This window comes from Ipomoea nil, unplaced genomic scaffold, assembly GCF_001879475.1.
Source record: "Ipomoea nil cultivar Tokyo-kokei standard unplaced genomic scaffold, Asagao_1.1 scaffold0382, whole genome shotgun sequence".
NCBI classification, from domain to species: Eukaryota; Viridiplantae; Streptophyta; class Magnoliopsida; order Solanales; family Convolvulaceae; genus Ipomoea; species Ipomoea nil.
In genome coordinates, this window is record NW_017616810.1 from 2021756 (window position 1) to 2044251 (window position 22496).

The 22496-nt window shown below is 33.0% G+C and overlaps 3 protein-coding genes across 4 annotated transcripts; all 3 read left to right on the plus strand.

Annotated features, from left to right (window-relative positions):
• Positions 1–1640: 1640 nt before the first annotated feature.
• On the plus strand, positions 1641–17890 carry LOC109171978 (protein DETOXIFICATION 29-like). Of its 2 annotated transcripts, XM_019321100.1 has the most exons (9): positions 1641–2160; positions 4196–4737; positions 5024–5110; positions 5186–5242; positions 5348–5586; positions 5667–5785; positions 6029–6115; positions 6506–6566; positions 17764–17890. In XM_019321100.1, exons 1-9 carry the CDS (start codon positions 1822–1824, stop codon positions 17784–17786), a joined length of 1554 nt encoding a protein of 517 aa, XP_019176645.1. In that variant the 5' UTR covers positions 1641–1821; the 3' UTR covers positions 17787–17890. The 2 variants fall into 2 exon arrangements, with proteins under 2 accessions (XP_019176645.1, XP_019176646.1); XM_019321101.1 differs by lacking the exon at positions 17764–17890 and having other exon boundaries at positions 1642–2160; positions 6506–6713.
• Positions 12448–17890, plus strand: LOC109171979 (protein DETOXIFICATION 29-like). The gene is made up of 8 exons (XM_019321102.1): positions 12448–12880; positions 14982–15523; positions 15939–16025; positions 16498–16554; positions 16632–16870; positions 16950–17068; positions 17260–17346; positions 17706–17890. The coding sequence occupies exons 1-8, from the start codon at positions 12542–12544 to the stop codon at positions 17784–17786; spliced, it is 1551 nt and encodes a 516-aa protein (XP_019176647.1). The 5' UTR covers positions 12448–12541; the 3' UTR covers positions 17787–17890.
• Positions 17891–20667: 2777 nt separating this feature from the next.
• Positions 20668–22420, plus strand: LOC109171982 (bifunctional dTDP-4-dehydrorhamnose 3,5-epimerase/dTDP-4-dehydrorhamnose reductase-like). Its single transcript, XM_019321105.1, has 2 exons — positions 20668–21195; positions 21817–22420. The coding sequence occupies exons 1-2, from the start codon at positions 20755–20757 to the stop codon at positions 22267–22269; spliced, it is 894 nt and encodes a 297-aa protein (XP_019176650.1). The 5' UTR covers positions 20668–20754; the 3' UTR covers positions 22270–22420.
• The last annotated feature ends 76 nt before the right edge of the window (positions 22421–22496 follow it).

Below are 22496 nucleotides of genomic sequence, written 5' to 3' on the forward strand. Positions count from 1 at the left end.
GAAAAATTTTAATAATTAAAATAATAAGGGTATTTTGGTCGTTTCATGCCTCTTTTCTTCTTCTCCGACGAGTCCATCCCTTTCTCTCCCGTTTTCAGCGTTCTTTCTCCCTGTAAACCCTATCTTTAATATCATCAAGCCTCCTCTCCCCATCATCTTAGTTCATTTCATTCGTCGAAAACGGGAGAGGAATGAATGGACTCGCCTGGGAAGAAGAAAAGAGATATGAAATGATCAAAATACCCTCATTATTTTAACAATTAAAATTTTTCGACGAAATTTGGTCGGAGTGACCAAAATTGACAAAAATTACATAATAAATGTATTAAATTGACACTTTTAAAAGTTAGGGACTGAAATTAACAAGACAATTATAGTCATAGTACCAAAATTGAAATTTGTATAAAATAACTTTTAATAATTTTTATTAGCAAATACTAGTACTGAATTGCCAACAGAAATGTATTCAAAATGGTAATAATCACCTCTCTCTCTCTCTCTCTATATATATATATATATATATATATATATATATATATATATATATATATATATACATATATATGGTATAAAGGTGCGAAGGACTCCCCACGTGAAAAATGCAAACGAATCTCAGCCATTAAATTCATCCAAATCTAATGCGGTTTAAATAAATTACACTTCGAACAACAAAAATTGTGCATTTGAAACCACAAAATCATGCATTTGAAGGCACAAAAAATGTGCACTTGAAGGCCAAAATTATGCACTCAAAGGTACAAAGGTGTGCAATCGAAGCAATTTATGGTATCAAAAAGGGAAGTTATTCAACTGAAGTGTTATTGAAGTAATTGCCCATACAAATCGTTTTAAATTTCACAAATTCCTTTAGAAATTTAATTATAGCTTATTGAAAAGAAGACAAAACATATAATTATAGCATTTAAGCCAACATTACGTTAAAAATGAATTAACATTTTGATAATTCCGCATATCAATTTTTTTCCTTTGTGTTTTAGTAGGTTGAGAAAATAACTATGAACAGATACTATATCGTAACCAAGTCAGTAATACTCAAAAAATAGGGGGGGGGGGGGGGGGGGGGGGGGAGTAAGAAACATATAAGGAACAACACCTACAACTGAATAAATAATTAAGGAACTAATTATTTCATTTTATAATTAAAGGTACCAAAAATATAATTTTTTCTACAATAATTCAATTCAAAAATAATATTTTGATTTGGCTACAGATTAGCCAGATACATTAAGACCCCCGCACATTAAAATTAATCTTGTGTGATGCAGATATTTAAAATTTCTCAAGAATGAAGACTCGAGATCCACGAGCTCATAACTTGAGGCCAAAGAAGAATCTACGACCTGGGACCTAAGAGTCCGTGACCAAGGATCAAGAGATAGGAATATTGTGAGCATGACGCGAAAGACCAGGGCAGAGGCTGAAGACCCTCGGGGCTGGCCTTGGGCCACTAGCCATACCCACCACGAAGCTCATCTCCATCCCTAAGATGGTGAACATTGACTTAGTCTCACGATACACCATGTTTTTTAGAGTTTATTTGACTTTTTCATTGTATAAATTAGCATTGTCTTAACATTAATATAATAATCATGTTCAATTCTATTACCCTATTCTTATGGCCACTTAATTGATATGTACTATTCCCAAGTCAATTAGTTCCATCACCGAGCAAGACAAAATCATCAAATAATAAACACTCCTATTTAATACCCTCATTCCGGCCTCTGTATGTAGGCAACTAGGCAGCCCATTTCTTCATCACCCTCTTAAATTCTGTCGCTGCGAGTCAGCCTGCCATTAATGGAGGACGCTAAGGTTCCATTCTTGACAGCTGCGCGAGAAGACGACTGCTCGGTGAGCCAATTGAAGCCTTCTTCAACCAAATGGTCTTTCACATCTTCCTTCCACGCCGATTCCGAAGATATCCAGCCCATCAATGGCGTCAGAGATTTTTTCCGGGAATTCTGTTCTGAGTCCAAGAAGCTCTGGTTCCTCTCCGGTCCGGCCATTTTCACTTCCCTATGCCAATACACCATCGGCGCCATCACTCAGGTCTTCGCCGGCCACCTCGGAACTATTGAACTCGCCGCCGTTTCCGTCGAAAACTCTGTCATCGCCGGACTTTCTTTTGGCATCATGGTACATATATATATACTTGCACTCATATACTTATATATACGTATAACATATATAGTTGTTGAGGCAACCAATCTAATAAGTTGATCTCACTGATCATTTGGTAAGTATAAAGTTAATATAAGTTGGATGATGTATTAATCTTCGTAGATTTTCGTTCATATCTGTACAAATTTGACTGAAATTTTTTGACTACCTCGTAGTGGACGGTCGCAGGCCGCTGTAGTGCTGTAGTGATAAGTATGACATATTTTTTTTTTTTTTTTTTTTATAGTTTGTGAGACGTTAGCTGATTGAGTTAGTGAATTTGACTAGTTGATAGCATGATTTGTTAAAAGTGTTTGGTAAATTAGCTGTTAGCTAGCTGATTATATGTAAAATGACTTTCTCAAGAAGTTGATTGAAAAAGCTATTTTGAGCATGTTTTTGAATTTTATCATTTTGGAATAATAAGTTATTAAAAAAATTAATGAACTAAACATTCATATTGTTTGTTTAACCATGTTAAATAATTAATAAATGTCAAATAAGTTAAAACTGACTGATAAATTAACTATGTTAGCAAATAGATCCTAAATATTTTATTATTTTTTGTTAGTTCATTGTCTACTCTTTTTTGTAGAGCATTGATAGCTATTTGATAATTATATACTCCGTGTATTAATCATAACAATAACTTTTATTTTTATATTTAAAAAAAAAAATTATTTTTGCACTATGTACAAAGGGTCAAAGTCCTCCGTGGCTCCGTCACCTCATTGGTCAAATAAAAGAGGGTTGTGCAGTAGAAACTGTAGCAGCTATCAAGTATTTTTCTTTAGCTAGGAAAGGTTTTGGTAGCTAAATTGGATTACATGTACTCCCAAATCTTACTTTATCAAATTTATTTTCTGATGTGATGAGTATTGATATGTTATTTTCTTTCTATGAGCCCCTGTAAATGTATCAACATCACAATTTTAAGTGTGAAAGTAGAATTTGGGAGTAAAGAATGGAAGTATATATAGTATTTTCCCGGTAGCTATTGACACCTATAAAAAGATTTTGACTTTATATCATCTACAAATTCAACGTTTTTACTATTTATTTTGGATATTATGGAACATAAAAGGTTATGATGCTGATCATTATGGTATACTTATAGTGTCAATAGATTGGTTTTAATTACAATAAAAAAATAAATTATTGAAAGATGTTGAGATGACCGAAACCCTAACTAAGTTAGTAGGATAATTAGTTTGTTAAATACAAAGTTTTAAGTTTGACGGTCTGTGATAATCTATGCTCGTTTTGAATAGCAAAAATTTGGTAGATGATATTTTTTTTTTTTTGAATATGTCACTTTTGAAGTGAATATATATATATATATATATATATATATATATATATATATATATATATATATATATATATATATATATATATATATATATATATATTATTTTTGACAATTTTTTTTAATAAATGTTATAGTTTTTATTTTATATTATTTGTACTTATATACGGAGTATATTTTTTTAAATGTCAAAATTGAGACATCACCTTTATTTTATTTATTTATTTATTTATTTTTAAGATTCACCTGTAGCTTGGGTAATGTTTGCTTTAGTTTCCTAGTAGGCAATATGTTGGTTGGCTGGAAAAATGGATGATAAAATGTTTGTCCAATTATATAAGTTGGATGAAATTTTAAAGTTAATTTGTGTTTGCTCTCAATGTTGTAAAATGTTAGGTTTAAAATTAGATGAAAATTTTCGTCCTTTTGTCTATTTCTTGAATGTGAAAGAGTAGACAAAAATGACATATTTTCAGGTATGATAACATGTAAACTATAGTACTATAGAACAAATTAAAGATATATATTGGACGGGACAATCTCAGCAAAGTTAGTACCGTTAACTTGGTTTTTTAGTTTGAGTTGGTCATATATCATACACTTGTTCTGATTTATCAATTGCACCTGCTCGAGTAGTGGTTCCGAGCTGAATTTTGGTTATGAGAGTACATTTTTAATTTGTTCTAATTTTTTGGTTATTAGTTGGGCATGGGAAGTGCACTAGAGACGCTATGCGGTCAAGCGTTTGGAGCAAAACAGGTAGAAATGCTGGGGGTTTACATGCAAAGATCATGGATTATCCTCAACACCACGGCGGTGCTGATGATGTTCATCTACATCTTCGCCGCGCCGTTGCTAAGGCTCATCGGCCAGACACCGGAGATATCGAAATCGGCCGGCACGTTTTCCCTGTGGATGATCCCGCAGCTGTTCGCCTACGCCATGAACTTCCCCATCCAGAAGTTCCTGCAAGCGCAGAGCAAGATCATGGTGATGGCCGTCATTGCCGCCGTGGCTGTCGCCGGCCACACGCTGTTCAGCTGGCTCTTCATGCTGAAGACCGGGTGGGGGATGGTCGGCGGCGCGGTGGTGCTCAACTCGTCGTGGTGGTTCATAGTGGTGGCGCAGCTGGCGTATATCTTCAGTGGGACTTGCGGTGAAGCTTGGAGTGGGTTTTCTTGGAAGGCTTTTAACAACCTATGGGGATTTGTTAGGTTGTCTCTTGCATCGGCAGTAATGCTTTGGTCAGTGTTGATTAATATAATTGCTTTTTCACATGATACTATGTTGTGTTTTGCAGTTAGTCAACTGCCTTGTCTGTAATCACTTCTGGAAATTTTGAAATTTCTGACCACCTGAAAGTTATCTTAAATCAAGTCAAAAGCTTTGTTCCGACCACTTTTGATATCCAGAAAAACCCTTGTTGCTATTTCTGACCATTTTTTGCTTTCAACTTGATTTAAGATCACTTTCAGGTGGTCGTAAACTCAATAATTTCCAGTAGTAAATTAACTAAACATGCATGTGCAGCTTAGAGATGTGGTATTATACGTCTCTTATTATCTTCGCTGGATACCTTAAAGATGCAGAAGTTGCTGTTGATGCAGTTTCTATATGGTGAGTAATTTTATCTAAGGAAATAAAATGAAATCTTCCCACCCAAAAAGACTATTTCATAATTGAAATGTGCAGCATGAATATCTTAGGGTGGACAATGATGGTGGGTTTTGGATTCAATGCAGCAATAAGGTCTGTAAATATTTCTAATATCATTCACATCCCAATATTTCTATTTTTTTTTTTTGGTTTGAATTGACAATACAAATTTAAATAAATAGAGTAAATTAATGGCAGTGTAAGAGTATCAAACGAGCTAGGAGCAGGGCATCCAAGAAGTGCAAAATTCTCAGTAGTGGTAGCCGCAATCACTTCACTTCTAGTTGGCGTCGTCCTAGGATTCCTTCTAATCCTCGTAAGAAAACAATACCCGCCGCTGTTTTCGGATAGTCCGAGGGTCCAACAACTCGTGTACCAGCTTACACCTTTGCTAGCTTGCAGCGTCGCCATTAATAGCCTTCAACCTACCCTCTCTGGTACATTATTCATACCCTCATCAGATCTGTATAATCTCTTTTCGTATTTCTTAACCAATTCAAGAATTGCATGCATGCAGGAGTCGCCATTGGAGCTGGGTGGCAAGCTTACGTTGCTTACGTCAACATAACATGCTATTATGTCATTGGCATCCCTATTGGCCTCGTTTTGGGTTTCGTTTTCAAGCTCAGCGTCCTGGTATTTCTTTATACAAAACTTCTAATTAAAGTGCTGATTCATTGGGTTTAAATCAGTCAGTTATGAATGGGCTAATTTACCACTTTGTGATCTTTTATGGGTTAAAATGCGAGATTTACATGGTGCATATCCATAAAAATTGACTGGGAATCATTCAAAAAATACATTAGTGTCAATGGGCATCTTAAAAATTCCTCTACTTTGTCAACGTAATATTATATATTGACAGCAAATGATTTTCAGGGCATTTGGTACGGAATGATGATTGGGACTACAGTACAAACCTTAGTATTGATATGGATGATACTAAGAACAGATTGGAACAGGGAGGTATGTATCTTAATTATCATTAATATAAGAGTTATTACCAGTTAGAGTCATCCGAATATAATGACACTGTCACGTTTAATCATAATTTTTTTAATTTAATCATCTGTCGTCTTTTAATTTTTAAATTTAACTAATAGTGGTCCTTCTATTAGTTTAAGTAAGGACAATATTCGGACCAAGACTGGTTAATTGAAATTTGAAGTACCAGGGTGATTAACTTGAAGTGAAGGACCGTATAGCTTGAAAACTAGTTGAAGGGTCATGGTGATTAAATTGAAAGTTTAGAACTAAATATGGTGGTCCTAAAATATGATCACAGCTGGTATTATCTCTTAATATAATTACCGAAAAGAGTTCATTTCACTTCTGATTTGTGAAATATATATGTAGGCTTCTGCAGCTGGAGACAGAATAAAAAGATGGGGAGGAGAGTCAGATACCAGAGAAGATAATGGTCATGTTATTGGTTGATGAGACCAACTTATTTAAATCAAATAATTATGGAGAGATTAAGGGTGAGTTTGGTTCGCTCATTAGAATTGGAATGTGAATCAAATACTTGGTAATGGTAATGAGTATTGGTGAATGTATTTTATATGCATGTTTGGTAGTATACAGGGACGGAGCCAGAAATTATGTTGAGGGGGGCAAAGAAGTAGGGATGGTCAGTGGCGGATTCAGGAATTTTTTTCAGTGAGACCAAAAAAATAAAATAAAAGAGAAAGTTTGAAAAAAAAATGAAACACTTTGAAGTATAACAATAAATATTGTTGGATATAGCAAAAAATAAAACATATTAAAACTTTATAAAAATATTTATAACAAAATATGAAACATAATTAATTTGATAAAACAATTCGAATATAAAACACATTATAAATTACACATTCCATTATTAATATAAAGAAAGTTATATATACATCTCATTATTAATATAAAGAAAGTTATATATATATACATCTCATTATTAATATAAAGAAAGTTATATATATATACATCTCATTATTAATATAAAAAAGAAAGACATCACATTATTAATATAAAAGAAAGTTATATATATCATGCCAAAATTTAATTGTGTTGAGCAAAGAAGGCTAAGACAATGTCAATGCAAAGAATTAAACCCAAGCCATTTTGAAATCCAAGCGCATTTCCTACCACCTTGTCTACCAAAGCTTTTGTTTACAAAATTTGTTTTATAATACTTATACTAATAATGTACTATATATACATATTATATACAAAGCTATATATATAGGGTAGGGGTGGGGTGGGGTGAGGGGGGGGGGCAGGTGCCCCCTGCCCCCCCTTTGGCTCCGTCCCTGGTAGTATAGTAAAATTAGAATGATTACCAATATTGATGTCTTATCATTCCAATCACAAGTATATTCTTCCCGGTCAGAACGAGAAATGTTCTGGATGGGCTCGGCTTTGTTTGGTTCCGACTGGTTTGACCAATAAGAATTTGGTCGTGCCCGTATAATCCCTATCAAATCTCTCAATGATTAAAACCATAGTTAATTTCAACAATAGCCCTCCGACTATATTAATTTTCTAAAATTAGTCACTGACTTTTAATTTGGACACTTTACATCCCTTCACTTTCAATTTCTTTCAAATTGAGGTCCTTTCGTCAGATTACGGTAAAGTTGACTATAAATGAAAGGATAAAGTAGTCATTTCATCTACCTAATGTATAATTGTTTAGAGATTTAGACATCAAATTCACTTAATTCACTTAAGGGAAAAATATTGAATAAAGTTAGAAGCTGGCCGGAATGCCAAATTCCTTTCACGAGCCGGTCAAGTGGTACTTTTAAAAAATGTTATTCAGACTTTACCCTCTTATGCTATGATGGTTTTCATGTTACCTGCCTATAGGTCTTTGCAAGGAAATTGAAACGATGATGGATGAGTATTGGTGGAGAGGATCTATAGGTTATGGACTCATGGTAAAGGAATCAGGTGGAGGAGTTGGGATGGTCTTTGTGCACCAAAAAAGTGTGGGGGCATGGGTTTTCGTAGAATCCATGAAATGTATTAAGAGATAATGAAAGTGTTCTCATTGCTGTAAAAAGCTCCATATGCATGCTGGCTATTATGACGTGAAGGAAGCAAAGGCAGTAAGCAGTTGGGTGAAGGGACTGGGTTTTCATCACATTGACGACTCACAAATTGTTTTTTAATTCTTACAACTCAGCTTTTAGTTTAATAATTGATGATGTAAAAGAGATTGCATCTCAAATAGATGATGATGTAATCTTTTATTTTGCTAGGTGATCTGTGAAACATGTTGCACATGCTCTTATTAAGGAAGTCGTTTCTTTGATAGATTGCGGGGAGTGACATCACTCTCCTCCCCCAACATTCTCAATTCTGATATAATGCATTAAGCTTTTATTCTAAAAAAAAAAAATGTTAGAAAGTGGAATGCTCTTAAATTAATTTAATTACTTCACCAACTTTATTAATGGATCTTGTTAAGAGTTGCATCGCATTTTTTGTTTTGTTTTTTTTTTTTTTGAAAAATAATGTTCCACGTGATCCGGATGGGCTCATAATATGAACCGGGTCAAAGCTTGCCAAAATTCTCCAAATAATTTTTCAAACTAAAAAAAAAATTATTTGTATAAAAATAACTTTTAATAAGTGTCAAATTAAATATTTATCATTATGCAAAAAAAAAAATATTATAACTAATAACGAATGTATATGTTTATTTTTTTATATACTTATATAACAGTTAGTGTCACATTTTTGATAATATAATATTAAACACGGTATTCCAAACTTCTAAACCAAAAATAAAATTATAATTCTTTATATTCTTCAACGTCATTTAGTTGAAGATTTAAATATTTAATACAAAAGAATAGTATTTTCAACCTAACGTGCAAAAAAAAAAATTATTAGTCATAGTAATACAAATTTCTTATAAATTACTCCGTACTAATCAATTGATGCATCGACTCATGTTGTCTCTATAAATGTTTTGACAATTATTTTTTAATAAAATTTAAAATTTATTATATTTAATTAATAATTATGTTAATAATACATATAGTGCATATGCATATGTACTCTTATATATAATGGTTACTATAAATTTTATGTTAATAATTTTTATTAGCCAATACTAATACCCCTTTAATTTAATTGCCAACAGAATTGTATACATAATGGTAATAATCACCTATGGCTAATATAATAATAATAATAATAATAATAATAATAATAATAATAATAATTTGTATTATCCCTCTTTTAATACAGTAGCTATTAGGAGTTTAACGATGTATTTTTAGATTTAAGTAGAATTCATAATTGTAATTATCACCTATAACTATAGACGTGACATATACAAATTTATTGATCAAAATTAAACTGTTAACAAGTCATACCTAACCCAATTTATTGATCACCTATAACTATACACAAGTCATATGCTACATGCAATTTCAACCATATTTAGTATAATCTTACCAAGCATACATAACCCAATTTATTGATCAAAATTAAACTGTTAACACAATTTGGTAACAGTTAATCGTATGGTTAATCACTAATTACCAAATAAGGCCAATTACTTTATGAAATTAAAAACTAGAATAAGAAAAAAAATCACTTTTTGGTGATTTAATTATTTTGGGTGTTGAAATTTGGTCTCCTACCTATAAAATAAACACATTTGGTCTCTTAATTATATGTTGAGTTATGGATCATATATGGGGTTTTTAACTTGTGAAGTAAATAAATAAGCATTTAATTAAGCCAACGTTAAAGTTGAATTAATATTTTGATAATTCCGCATATCAATTTTTACCCTTTAGTTGAAATCAACATTTATTTCTTATTTAAATAAAAGGAACATATAAGGTACAATACCTACAACTAAATACATAATTAAGGAACTAAATATTTCACTTTATAATTAAAGGTACCAAAAATGAAACTTTTTCTACAATAATTCAATTCGAAAATAATATTTTGATCTGGCTACAGATTAGCCAGATACACCAATAGTTATGTAAATATGCATCAATAATGTTAGGAAATTTACAACAACGAAATGCACAAATACATAAAAATAAAAATAAAAACGCACAACACATCCAAAAAAATGCACCATAACTCCCCACCCCCTAATTGTGCATTTCCGAAAACTGTGTGGTGTTTTTATTCATACATAATGGTGCGTTTTTGGTGATGCGTACCTAATTTGTGCATTTTTTGTTGTGCATTTCCTAACATTGTTGGTGCATATTTACATAACTATTGGTGCAGCCGCACCTGAACTCTACAAGAAGAAAATTAATGTTCTATGAAAGGCACATCGGTACGCTCTGAATGGTATAACATTATGCTCTGCAAAAAAAAAAAAAAATGCTTAGAAAGACAATATATATATATATATATATATATATATATATATATATATATATATATATATATATATATTTTGTCTTTCTAAGCATTGATCTAGACTCAATAAATAATTAAAGAACTAAATATTTCACTTTATAATTAAAGGTACAAAAAGTGTAATTTTGTCTACAATAATTCAATTCGAAAATAATATTTTGATTTGACTGCAAATTAGCCAAATACATTAAGACTCTGCACATTAAGATTAATCTTGAGTGATGAAAATATTTAAAATGTCTCAAGAATGGAGACTCAAGATCCACGAGCTCATAATTTGAAGCCCAAGAAGAATCTATGACCCAAGACCCAAGAACTCGTGACCGAGGACAAAGAGATAGAAATATTGTGAGCATGATAAAAAAAGACCCGGATTGAGACTGATCGAAGACAACCGGTGCCGGCCTTGGGCGGCTAGTTGTACCCACCACAAAGCTCATCTCCACTCCCTAAATGATGAGCCTTAATTTAGTCTCACGGTACACCATATTTTTAAAAGTTTGTTAGGCCTTTTCATAAACACAGTCTAGCATTACATAATCATGTTCAATTCCTTTTACTAATCCTATATATAATAAAGCCATATGGTCTTGTGAGAATTAAATGGTAATAATCAACATTTAATTTTCACAAGACCATAATAATATTGTTAATTATAATAACAATAACAATAATAATTGCAATAATAATAATGATAATAATTTTCACTAACAGTTTCTAATATATATATATATATATATATATATATATATATATATATATATATATATATATATATGTATTATATATTTACTTATTTATTATATTTATTTATATTTCAATTTCTATTGACAAATTATTGTGTGAACGATGGTCCACATAATTGTATGGATCATGAATATCAAATACATTTTTAATATATTAAAAATACATTATTTTTATATTGAAAGTACCTTACATACATATATAATGTACCCTTAGTATATTTAAAATATACTTTTTTATTGCATGCAACCCCAAAGTTCATAAGTTTGAAATTAATATATGGCATAGCTAGGCGGCCTAATATTTAAGATTGTTGATGTGCATATTGAGGACTACGAAGACAAAGATGCGTTATTCGTGGATTCATCGGATACTATCCAACAACATTATCCAACTTAATTGACGTGAAGTAGGCTTAGTAACATTAAGATTATATTCTCGAATTATTAGTTCTCATCTTTTATTGATTACACACCTAATTCAGTAGTATTTGGAAGAAAAAATCAATGTTCGAACTAAGATTGTGATTTTGGTCTTTAAATGTCAATTGTATGTTGCTACATCTAGAGTTAGAAATCTCAAAGGTCTAAAAATTTTGATCCGTAGTGACTCTAAAATTGTAATTCAGTTACTATTGTAGTTTACTAAGTTCTTAAAAATTTGTATTATTAAATACTATGTACTAAATTTTTAATATAGTTTAAGATTTGTAGTAATCACCCACCTTAAATATTATTTTAATTATAATTATATTTATGTTCATAATTTTATCATAGGAATTCACACATAATAATTATTAAATAACAAAAATTATATATATATATATATATGAATAAACCTCATCTAGGGTATATTTTTATTTTCGTGCATCGCACGGGACAAATACTAGTCTTTATAATAGTCTAACATTATCACAATTATATTTTTTTCTCTTTGCTATTTTACCCTTATCTTTATGCGCACCGATATGTATGTTAGTTCCATCACCCAGCAGGACAAAAGCATCAAATAATAAGTGGTCGTTTATCTTTATTACTTGTTTACTAAATTTATTCTTTCAATTTCAATCTCATCTCCATTCTTTCATTTCTCATACAATTTTGAAGAAATGAAAAAATAGAAAAACTGAAAAAATAAGTAAACCCTTAAACACTCCTATTTAATACCCTCATTCCGGCCTCTGTATGTAGGCACGAGGCAGCCCATTTCCTATAGTCATCACCCTCTTAAATTCTCTGGCTGCGAGTCAGCCTGCCATTAATGGAGGACGCTAAGGTTCCATTCTTGACAGCTGCGCGAGAAGACGACTGTTCGGTGAGGCAGTTGAGGCCTTCTTCAACCAAATCGTCTTTCACATCTTCCTTCAACGCCGATTCGGAAGATATCCAGCCCATCAATGGCGTCAGAGATTTCTTCCGGGAATTCTGTTCTGAGTCCAAGAAGCTCTGGTTCCTCTCCGCTCCGGCCATTTTCACTTCCCTATGCCAATACACCATCGAAGCCATCACTCAGGTCTTCGCCGGCCACCTCGGAACTATTGAACTCGCCGGCGTTTCCGTCGCAAACTCTGTCATCAACGGATTTTCTTTTGGCATCATGGTAATACATTTTACTTGCACTTCGATATTTAATTATTTAGAAAAATGCCACCGCATTTTTTTAAAAAAATTCTCATCCATTAGATCTGGACGGACAGAATACATTCCTATTTCGCGCCTGGGCAGAGTAATGGCACCTCAGTGCGATCCTCTCTCTCTATATATATATATATATATACTTTGGTTCAAATGAGAACAGGTTTTTCGTGTTGTCGGTGTAGCTTACATTATTAAGTGAATAAATACACCATAAAGTGTTTAAAAATACACCAGAATAAAATGACACAAAATACACGACACACCACAAAAATAAACTTAGTATATTTTTTGAACACTGAGTGGTGCATTTATACAATAGTGTAAATTGTACCGACCACTGTAACCTATCTAATAATTTGATCTCACTGATCATTTGGTAATTGCGATTTCTTGTCACCCAAAACAAACAACATGGATGTATGCACAAACATTTCGTCTATTTCTTTACAAATTTAACCGAAAATTTCTGACCACCTCTTAGTGACCGGCCGGTGGCGACTGTAGTTTGTATAAATATATATATATATATATATATATATATATATATATATTTGTCAGTTCATTGTCTACTTTTTTTTTTTTTAGAGCACTGATAGTTATTTGATAATTATATATATTAATCATAACCATAACGTTTATTTGTATTTTATTTTTTAAAAATTATTTTAGCACTATGTACAAAGTCCTCCGTGGCTCCGTCACCTCATTGGTCAAATATAAGAGGGTTGCTCGTACCGTTTTAGCTCATAGTTCAGTAACTAGTATTTAGGAGAAGAGACTAAGGTTCAAATCTCGGCAACGATAGTGTGAGAATTATGTTTAAAGTGAACATATCTCTTGTGTACACCAACATTTGGTCATGTTTACTAAGTCATTGAGTCACCGTAATTTACATCATTATAAATATTTTGATAAAAGAGGATTGTGCAGTAGAAACTGGAGCAGCCATGATATTTAGCTAGGAAAGATTACAGTAGCTATTGACACCTATGAAAAGATTTTGAGTTTTTACCTTCTACATACAAATTCAATGCTTTTACTATTTACTTTTGGATAGTATGGAACATAAAAGGTTAAGATACTGATCATTATTCAATGCTTTTACTATTTACTTTTGGATAGTATGGAACATAAAAGGTTAAGATACTGATCATTATGGTATACTTACAGGGTCAATAGATTGGTTTTAATTATAATAAAAATATATTATTGAAAGATGTACTGAAACCCTAAGTTAGTAGGATATTTAGTTTGTTAAACACAAAGTTTTAAGTTTTACGGTCTATACATGATAATTTATGCTCGTTTCGAATAGCAAAAATTTGGTAGATGATTTTTATTTTTATTTTATTTTATAATTTTATTGGTGAGATGATTTTTTATTTGAATATATATGCATGAAGAATAATAATAAAAAAAAAGTGAAATTTCAAATTTTATATTTTATTTGTTGAATATTTTATATATTATATTTTTTACAAATTTTTTATTAAATGTTATAGTTTTTATTTTATATTTGTACTTTATTATTTTTTTTTAAAGGTCAAAATTGAAGACATAACCTTTTTTTTTTTTTTTTTTGGTAAGAGATCAGATCAACCTGTAGCTTGGGTAATATAATGTTTGCTTTAATTTCCCAGTAGGGAATATGTTGGTTGGCTGAAAAAATTGACGATAAAATGTTTGTCCAATTGTATAAATTGGATGAAATTTTAAAGTTAATTTATATTTGCTCTCAATTTTGCAAAATGTTAGGCTTAAAATTAGGTGAAAATTTTCGTCCTTTGTCTATTTCTTGAAGGTGAAAGAGTGGACGAAAATGACGTATTTTGAGCGGCGATAACATGTACACCATAGTACTATAGAACAAATTAAAGATAAATAATGGACCGGACAATCTCAGCAAAGTTAGTACTGTTAACTTAGTTTTTTTGGTTTTTTAATTTGAGTGAATCAGGTATCATAGACTTGTCAGGTTTACCTATTGCACGTGGTAGAATAGTAGTTTCCAGTTTTGGTTATGAGAGTACATTTTTAATTTGTTCTCTTTTTTTGGTTATTAGTTGGGCATGGGAAGTGCACTAGAGACGCTATGTGGTCAAGCGTTTGGAGCAAAACAGCTACAAATGCTGGGGATTTACATGCAAAGATCATGGATTATCCTCAACACCACGGCGGTGCTGATGATGTTCATCTACATCTTCGCCGCGCCGGTGCTAAGGCTCATCGGCCAGACGCCGGAGATATCGAAATCGGCCGGCAAATTTTCCCAGTGGATGGTCCCGCAGCTGTTCGCCTACGCCATGAACTTCCCCATCCAGAAGTTCCTGCAAGCGCAGAGCAAGATCATGGCGATGGCTGTTATCTCCGCGGTGGCTCTCGCTGGCCACACGCTGTTCAGCTGGCTCTTCATGCTGAAGATAGGGTGGGGGATGGGCGGCGGCGCGGTGGTGCTCAACTCGTCGTGGTGGTTCATAGTGGTGGCGCAGCTGGCGTATATCTTCAGTGGGACCTGTGGTGAGGCTTGGAGTGGTTTTTCTTGGAAGGCTTTTCACAGCCTATGGGGGTTTGTTAGGTTGTCTCTTGCATCGGCAGTAATGCTTTGGTAAGTGTTGATTAATATAATTGCTTGTTCACATGATACTGGCCCTGTTTGGTAAAAAAATTGTTTGATCACTATTAATTGTTTGATTTAGTTAAAATATCAATATAAATGTTTGGTTAATTAGCTTTTTGTAACTTCATAAGGCTAAAATTCAAAAAGCTACTTCAAGCAACATTTTCAATTAGCTTTTTGAGAAAAGAAATTATACCAAACAGCTATCAGCTAACAGCTAATTTACCAAACACTTTTCTACAATCAGCTAATGTTATCAACTATTTATACCCTCTAATTAACACAATCAGCTAACATCTAACAGCTATCCCCATTTTACCAAACAGGGCCACTATGTTGTGTTTTGCAGTTAGTCAACTGCGTTGTCTGGTAATTAACTAATGTGCTTTGTATAAACATGCAGCTTAGAGATGTGGTATTACATGTCTCTTATTCTCTTCGCTGGATACCTTAAAGATGCAGAAATAGCTGTTGATGCAGTTTCTATATGGTGAGTAATTTTATCTAAATTAATTTTGCATAATACATTAGTTATGTTGTGTTGTGCTATATTTCTATATAGTAAATCCCCCATACAAAATCTCGATATAGACCCTTAGTATTGAGATTCACATGAAAAAAGTAACTTATCAAGAGTCCGCCACATCAAAGATTTGGAAGTTCTTGTAGTAGAACTCTTAAAATTATTGAGTAACAGTTTGGAGAGTGGAGTCCAGTACCATATCATTTTTTTGTCAGACCACGAGCTGTACTAAGTAGGTCCTAACTGTAGGAGTGTAGGAGGCACCTTTAAGCCTGTACATCAACCTGTAGTCCAGTATCATATCATTGAAATGTGTTTGTAACTACTACGCAAATATATATATAATAAAGAAATAAAGTTACATATTCACTCCCAAAAAGGCTATATCATAATTGATTGATTCATTCATTTTTTTTTGCCATGAACTGTCAATGTGCAGCATGAATATCTTAGCGTGGACAGTAATGGTGGGTTTTGGATTCAATGCAGCTATAAGGTCTGTAAATATTGCTCATATCATTCACATCCCATTAGACAATTCAAATTTAAATAAATAGAGTAAATTAATGGCAGTGTAAGAGTATCAAACGAGCTAGGAGAAGGGCATCCAAGAAGTGCAAAATTCTCAGTGGTGGTAGCCTCAATCACTTCACTTTTAATTGGCATCGTCCTAGGATTCCTTCTAATCCTCGTAAGAAAACAATACCCGCCGCTGTTTTCGGATAGTCCGAGGGTCCAACAACTCGTGTACCAGCTTACACCTTTGTTAGCTTGCAGCGTCTCCATTAACAGCCTTCAACCTACCCTCTCTGGTACATTATTCATACCCTCGTCAATCTGTATAATCTCTTTTCTGTATTTCTTAATCAAGAATTGCATGCATGCATGCAGGAGTCGCCATTGGAGCTGGGTGGCAAGCTTACGTTGCATACGTCAACATAACATGCTATTATATCATTGGCATCCCTATTGGCCTCGTTTTGGGTTTCGTTTTCAAGCTCAGCGTCATGGTATTTGTTTACCTCTTTGTGATCTTTTATGAACTAGTGTTAGAATGCGAGATTTACCGGGTGCACATCTTTAAAAATTGACTTTTGAATTTTTCTTATCATTCAAAAAATGCATTAGTGTCAATTGTCATCTTAAAAATTGCTCTACTTTGTCAACGTAATATTGTATATTGACAGCAAATGATTTTCAGGGCATTTGGTACGGAATGGTGATTGGGACTACAGTACAAACCTTAGTATTGATATGGATGATACTAAGAACAGATTGGAACAAGGAGGTATGTACCTTAATTATCATTAATATAAGAGTTAATATCAATTAAGGTCATCCGAGTATAATAACAGTCATAAACTTTTAATTTAATCACATGTACTGGTCCTTTAACTTTCAAATTTAACTACCTCTGTTAGTTTAAGTAATGGCAAAGTTAGAATGACTAGTTAAATGTTTGAAATTTGAAGACCAGGGCGATTAACTTGAAAGTTGAACGATTATGGTGTGACTTGAAAGTTAGTTGAATGATCTAGGACTAAACATGACGGTGCTACAATATGATCGTAGCTGGTATTATCTCTTAATATAATTACCGGAAAGAGTTGATTTCACTTCTGATTTGTGAAATATATATATATGTAGGCTTTTGCAGCTGGAGACAGAATAAAAAGATGGGGAGGAGAGTCAGATACCAGAGAAGATAATGGTCATATTATTGGCTGATGAGACCAATTTATTTAAGCAATCTGATCATTGTCAATGGTTTGAATCCTGCAATGAGATTTTCTGCAGATTGTCAATCCATATATTCATTATTCCTTAATCAATAACTGTCTGCTATGTTTTTCTCTCAAAAAGTTGAATCTCCAACCCCAAAAAGTTGCTTACAGAACTGGATGGTTTAGCTAGGAATTGCTAATGACCAGGGTGGTTGAATGGTAGGGCATATGTCAAAGTAGAATAATGAATTCACAATAATATTTTAATTATAAGAGGTAGAAATTAAAGGATATGTACAGTCTTGACAGTTGGAACCCATGTCCTAATTATTGGTTGTCAAATCAAATTCTTAACAATACACAAAACTACAGTTGATAGTGAAGACATAATATAACTTTAAATCTTTAACCCGATACATTTTTATAAGAGGATGTTGGGCTCGACCTTTCAAATTTCTACCCCAAATCTCCAATAAATATGTTACTCTCGACTTAGACTCATCTGGCTATCTATCCATAGGCACAACTATATTGCATACTTTTTTCGCGCAAGACATGCATGTATATGGTTGTGACTTCATTTCATCATTACTTTTATTCGGTGATACCAAACATTGTACCACATTAATATATTTAGACACCTGAAAATCAAAACCAATAAATAGGATTGTACCACATTAATATATTTAGACACCTGAAAATCAAAACCAACAAATCCTATTTATGTTCACGCGTACGTTACGTTACGTTGAATAGCAAAGATGCGAGTAATAATGTGACACGACTACCTTCCCAGGCGAGTGGATGTGCTTCAATTCGTATCTCCAACAATGACATATACTCACCCATTTGTACCAATGAGTTTTTGGATTTTAGCGAGCATTTAAAAGAGCAATTAAATTTGTATTTTTTTTTAGAATTGATTTGGATGAATAGGTAGCTTTGTAGAGGGTGGAATGACTCCTCTAGAGTTTGGAAAATTTGTTTAGCCTTCAAATGTTTTTTTGATTGAACGAATCAGATTGAAGGTAGTGTGTATCATTGACTCCCTTTAGCTTAGTCCCTTTTCTGGATATAAGTGAAAGAGTTACGCCAATGATATGATTTTGTCCATTCTCTATTTCTTCTTTTGGTATTTTCAGCATTCAATTTGTGTAAGTAATGCATACTCATTATTCTGACACTATTAATGTTTGCAACTCATACAATAAAGCCAGCACATTTAAATCCAATATAATTATGAAACTGAAACAACAATCACCCAAAAAAACAATAATATTGTTGACCTATTTTAGATTCAAATATGTTCTTTTTACAAACTAACACCAGTAACTCAATTACATATAATACACTACCAAAAAAATAATGGACAAGCAATGAAAACGAAGACAATGGCAAACATATCCAAAAGCGAATTAACAAAATTTAAAGTGATTTCAACAAAAAATAGTGACTACTACCTAATTCCTTTACCAACTACAATAACTATTTAGATAATTATTTTTTAAAAAAAATACAAAAATTAATTTAATGTTAATTATAACGAACTTCTCAAATATAATCTTGCATTGATATACTTTAAATTACTTATTTAAATACAAATACCGAAATTATTAAATCAGTTGTGCAATGTGCATTTATTTTAAAACTAGTATGGTCAAATAAGGCCAAAATCAATATTAATTAAACTTACCCTACAAATTGCATGTGGACAAGGAGAATCAAACCTTCAATGCGGTGGGTGGAAATATGTGGTTTCAAATATTTGATGGGATAAAGTTTCTCGCACGTTAATATCATTTTATTTAAAATATTTATTTATTAACACTTAAAAGAAGTGACTGACTGACTGAGTGGTGATGGGCGGCCGGACCGGGCGCACAGTGTGTGTTCTGATGCACGATATAACGGTTGCATATCATATATGCATTAAAATATCTTATATACAGCGGTTCCTCAACTTCTTCCCAAGACTACATTATTGATCTGCATTGTGCGCCGGGCCGGGCTGCAGTGTGTGCCCTGATGCACGATATAACGATTGTATATTATATATATATGCATTAAAATATCTTATATACAACAGGCCCTCAACTTCTCCCCATGACTACATTATTGATCTGCATGCATAAATACCGCAAATTATGCTGTGGACACGAGTCCAAAACGATGTTATTTTAAGGGAAAATTCGGCCTTTTAATTCTTTTAAAAAAATTGATTTTGTCTCGTCATTAACGGCGTTATTCGTTTGTGGTATTATGAATGTACAGTTATGCAATTATGAATGTACAGTTATGGAATAATGAATGTAAGTTATTAAATTATGAACACAGAGCTCTGACAATATGGACTTACAATTGTGAACATATAGTGATAAAATTATGAACATAGAGCTCTAAAATTGTGAACATAGAGTTTCGAAAATTATGAATGTACAATTACGCAATTATGAATGTACAGTTACGCAATTATGAATGTACAGTTACGCAATTATGAATGTACAGTTATGTAATTATGAATGTACAGTTACACAATTATGAATGTACAGTTATGTAATTATGAATGTACAGTTACGCAATTATGAATTTACAGTTATGTAATTATGAATGTACAGTTATGCAATTATGAATGTACAGTTATGTAATTATGAATGTACAGTTATGCAATTATGAATGTACAGTTATGCAATTATGAACACAGAGCTCTGACATTATGAAAATATAGTGATAAAATTGTAAACATATACTCCTATAACAAAATGGTCTGAAAAAAAAAAAAAAAAAAAAGTGGAAGAGAACGGTGCCGGCACCGTTACGGTGTCCATCATTCGTCACCGTGTTCTGCATGCATGCTGGACACGGTTCTATAGCATAACGATTGCATAAATACGTGTCCCGTCCCTCTATAATATATACGTTACTACATACACTTTTCATATTATTCAGTAGCTTCAATTCTATTCCCAAATATAATGGCAAACCAAAAGCAGCAGAAGAATCTGAAGTTCTTGATCTATGGCAAAACTGGAATGATTGGGGGCATGTTGGGAAAGTTATGTGAGGAACAAGGCATCCCATTCGAGTATGGAAAGGCCCGTTTGGAGGACCGGTCTCAGTTGGTGTCCGACATCACCGGAGTCAACCCGACACACGTCTTCAACGCCGCCGGGGCGACCGGCACGCCCAATGTGGACTGGTGCGAGTTCAATAAACTGGAGACAATCCGGTCCAACGTTATCGGGGCTTTGAATTTGGCCGACGTTTGTGAGGAGAAGGGTGTCTTGCTGCTCTACTTTGGAACTGGTTGCATATTTGATTATGATTCGGAGCATTCGATGGGTTCGGGTGTCGCGTTCACGGAGCATGATAAATCCAACTATGATGGCTCCTTCTACTCTAAAACCAAGGGCATGGTAACATTTTTTCCAATCACACTTTTAATTATTTTTCTTCGAGATGTCATTTTTTATCTTTTTACATTTATTTTATCAAAGGTAAAACACTTTCAAGCATAACAACTCTTCAGTTTTCAGCTCCAAGATTGTAACTTTTCAGCTTTTAACTCCTTTTAATTTTTCAGCTAGGTTTACCGAACATAGCCTAAAACTCAAGTTAGTCTTTAACTAGTTTTTTTTTTTTTTTCAAAAAAAAAAAAGAAAAAAATTTTGATTCCACAACTATGTGAACATTTCATATATATTTTGTCCTTGTTTGCGGAGTATTAATTTTTCACATTTGGTCCAATAACTTTTAAATCTGTCTCGTTTGTTCTCTATAACCTAATTTTTTTTATCACCGATGATTTATCTTAATGGACAAAATTGACCTTTTTTCTTACTTTTCGAGGAGGAGATCGAAAATGACAATTTTGACCTTCAAGATAGGTCACTTGTCTGAAGTTCGGTTACCAGTGATTAAAAAAAAAAAAAAAGTTGGATGGACCAAATAATAATAATAATAGTCGAGACTAAATGTGAAAATGGTTATATAATCGTGAAACCAAAAGTGAAAAACTATCTTTTAACCTTTTATAGCTGGAGGATCCTTTGGGAGAATACAACAATATATGCATCCTCAGGGTTCGAATGCCACTACTGTCCGATCTCAACCATCCTCGTAACTTCATAAAGAAGATCCTAGGATACGAGAAGGTGGTGAACATCCCAAACAGCATGACAGTGTTGGACGAGCTGCTGCCAATGGCAATTGAAATGGCTAAAAGGAACTGCAAAGGGATATGGAATTTCACCAACCCAGGTGTCATAACTCACAATGAAGTTCTGGAATTGTACAAAAAATACGTCGATCCTGGATTAACTTGGACCAACTTTACCTTGGAAGAACAGAGAAAAGTTCTTGCTGCTCCTCGTTGTAACAACCAGCTTGATTCCTCTAAGTTGAAGCGTGAGTTTCCTGAGCTGTTAGGAGTCAAGGAATCGGTGATCAAGTATGTTTTTGAGCCTAACAGCAAAAAGTTTGATCCTTGAACAAAAGACCACCGACCAATCTCCCAGTTCTAAAGTTAATGTTGTAGCATTATATATATATATATGTCAAATAATTGCGTCGTGTGTTAATGTTTGGCAGTATGTGTTGTGTCAGTACTTGTGTTATTAAGTACTCAAATGGTTCCAATAATTATGCTTTTCTTTGGGTTACAACTTTTGAGAATCTTGTGGTGTAGTTAATAAATTTGATAAAGATTTGTTTATCT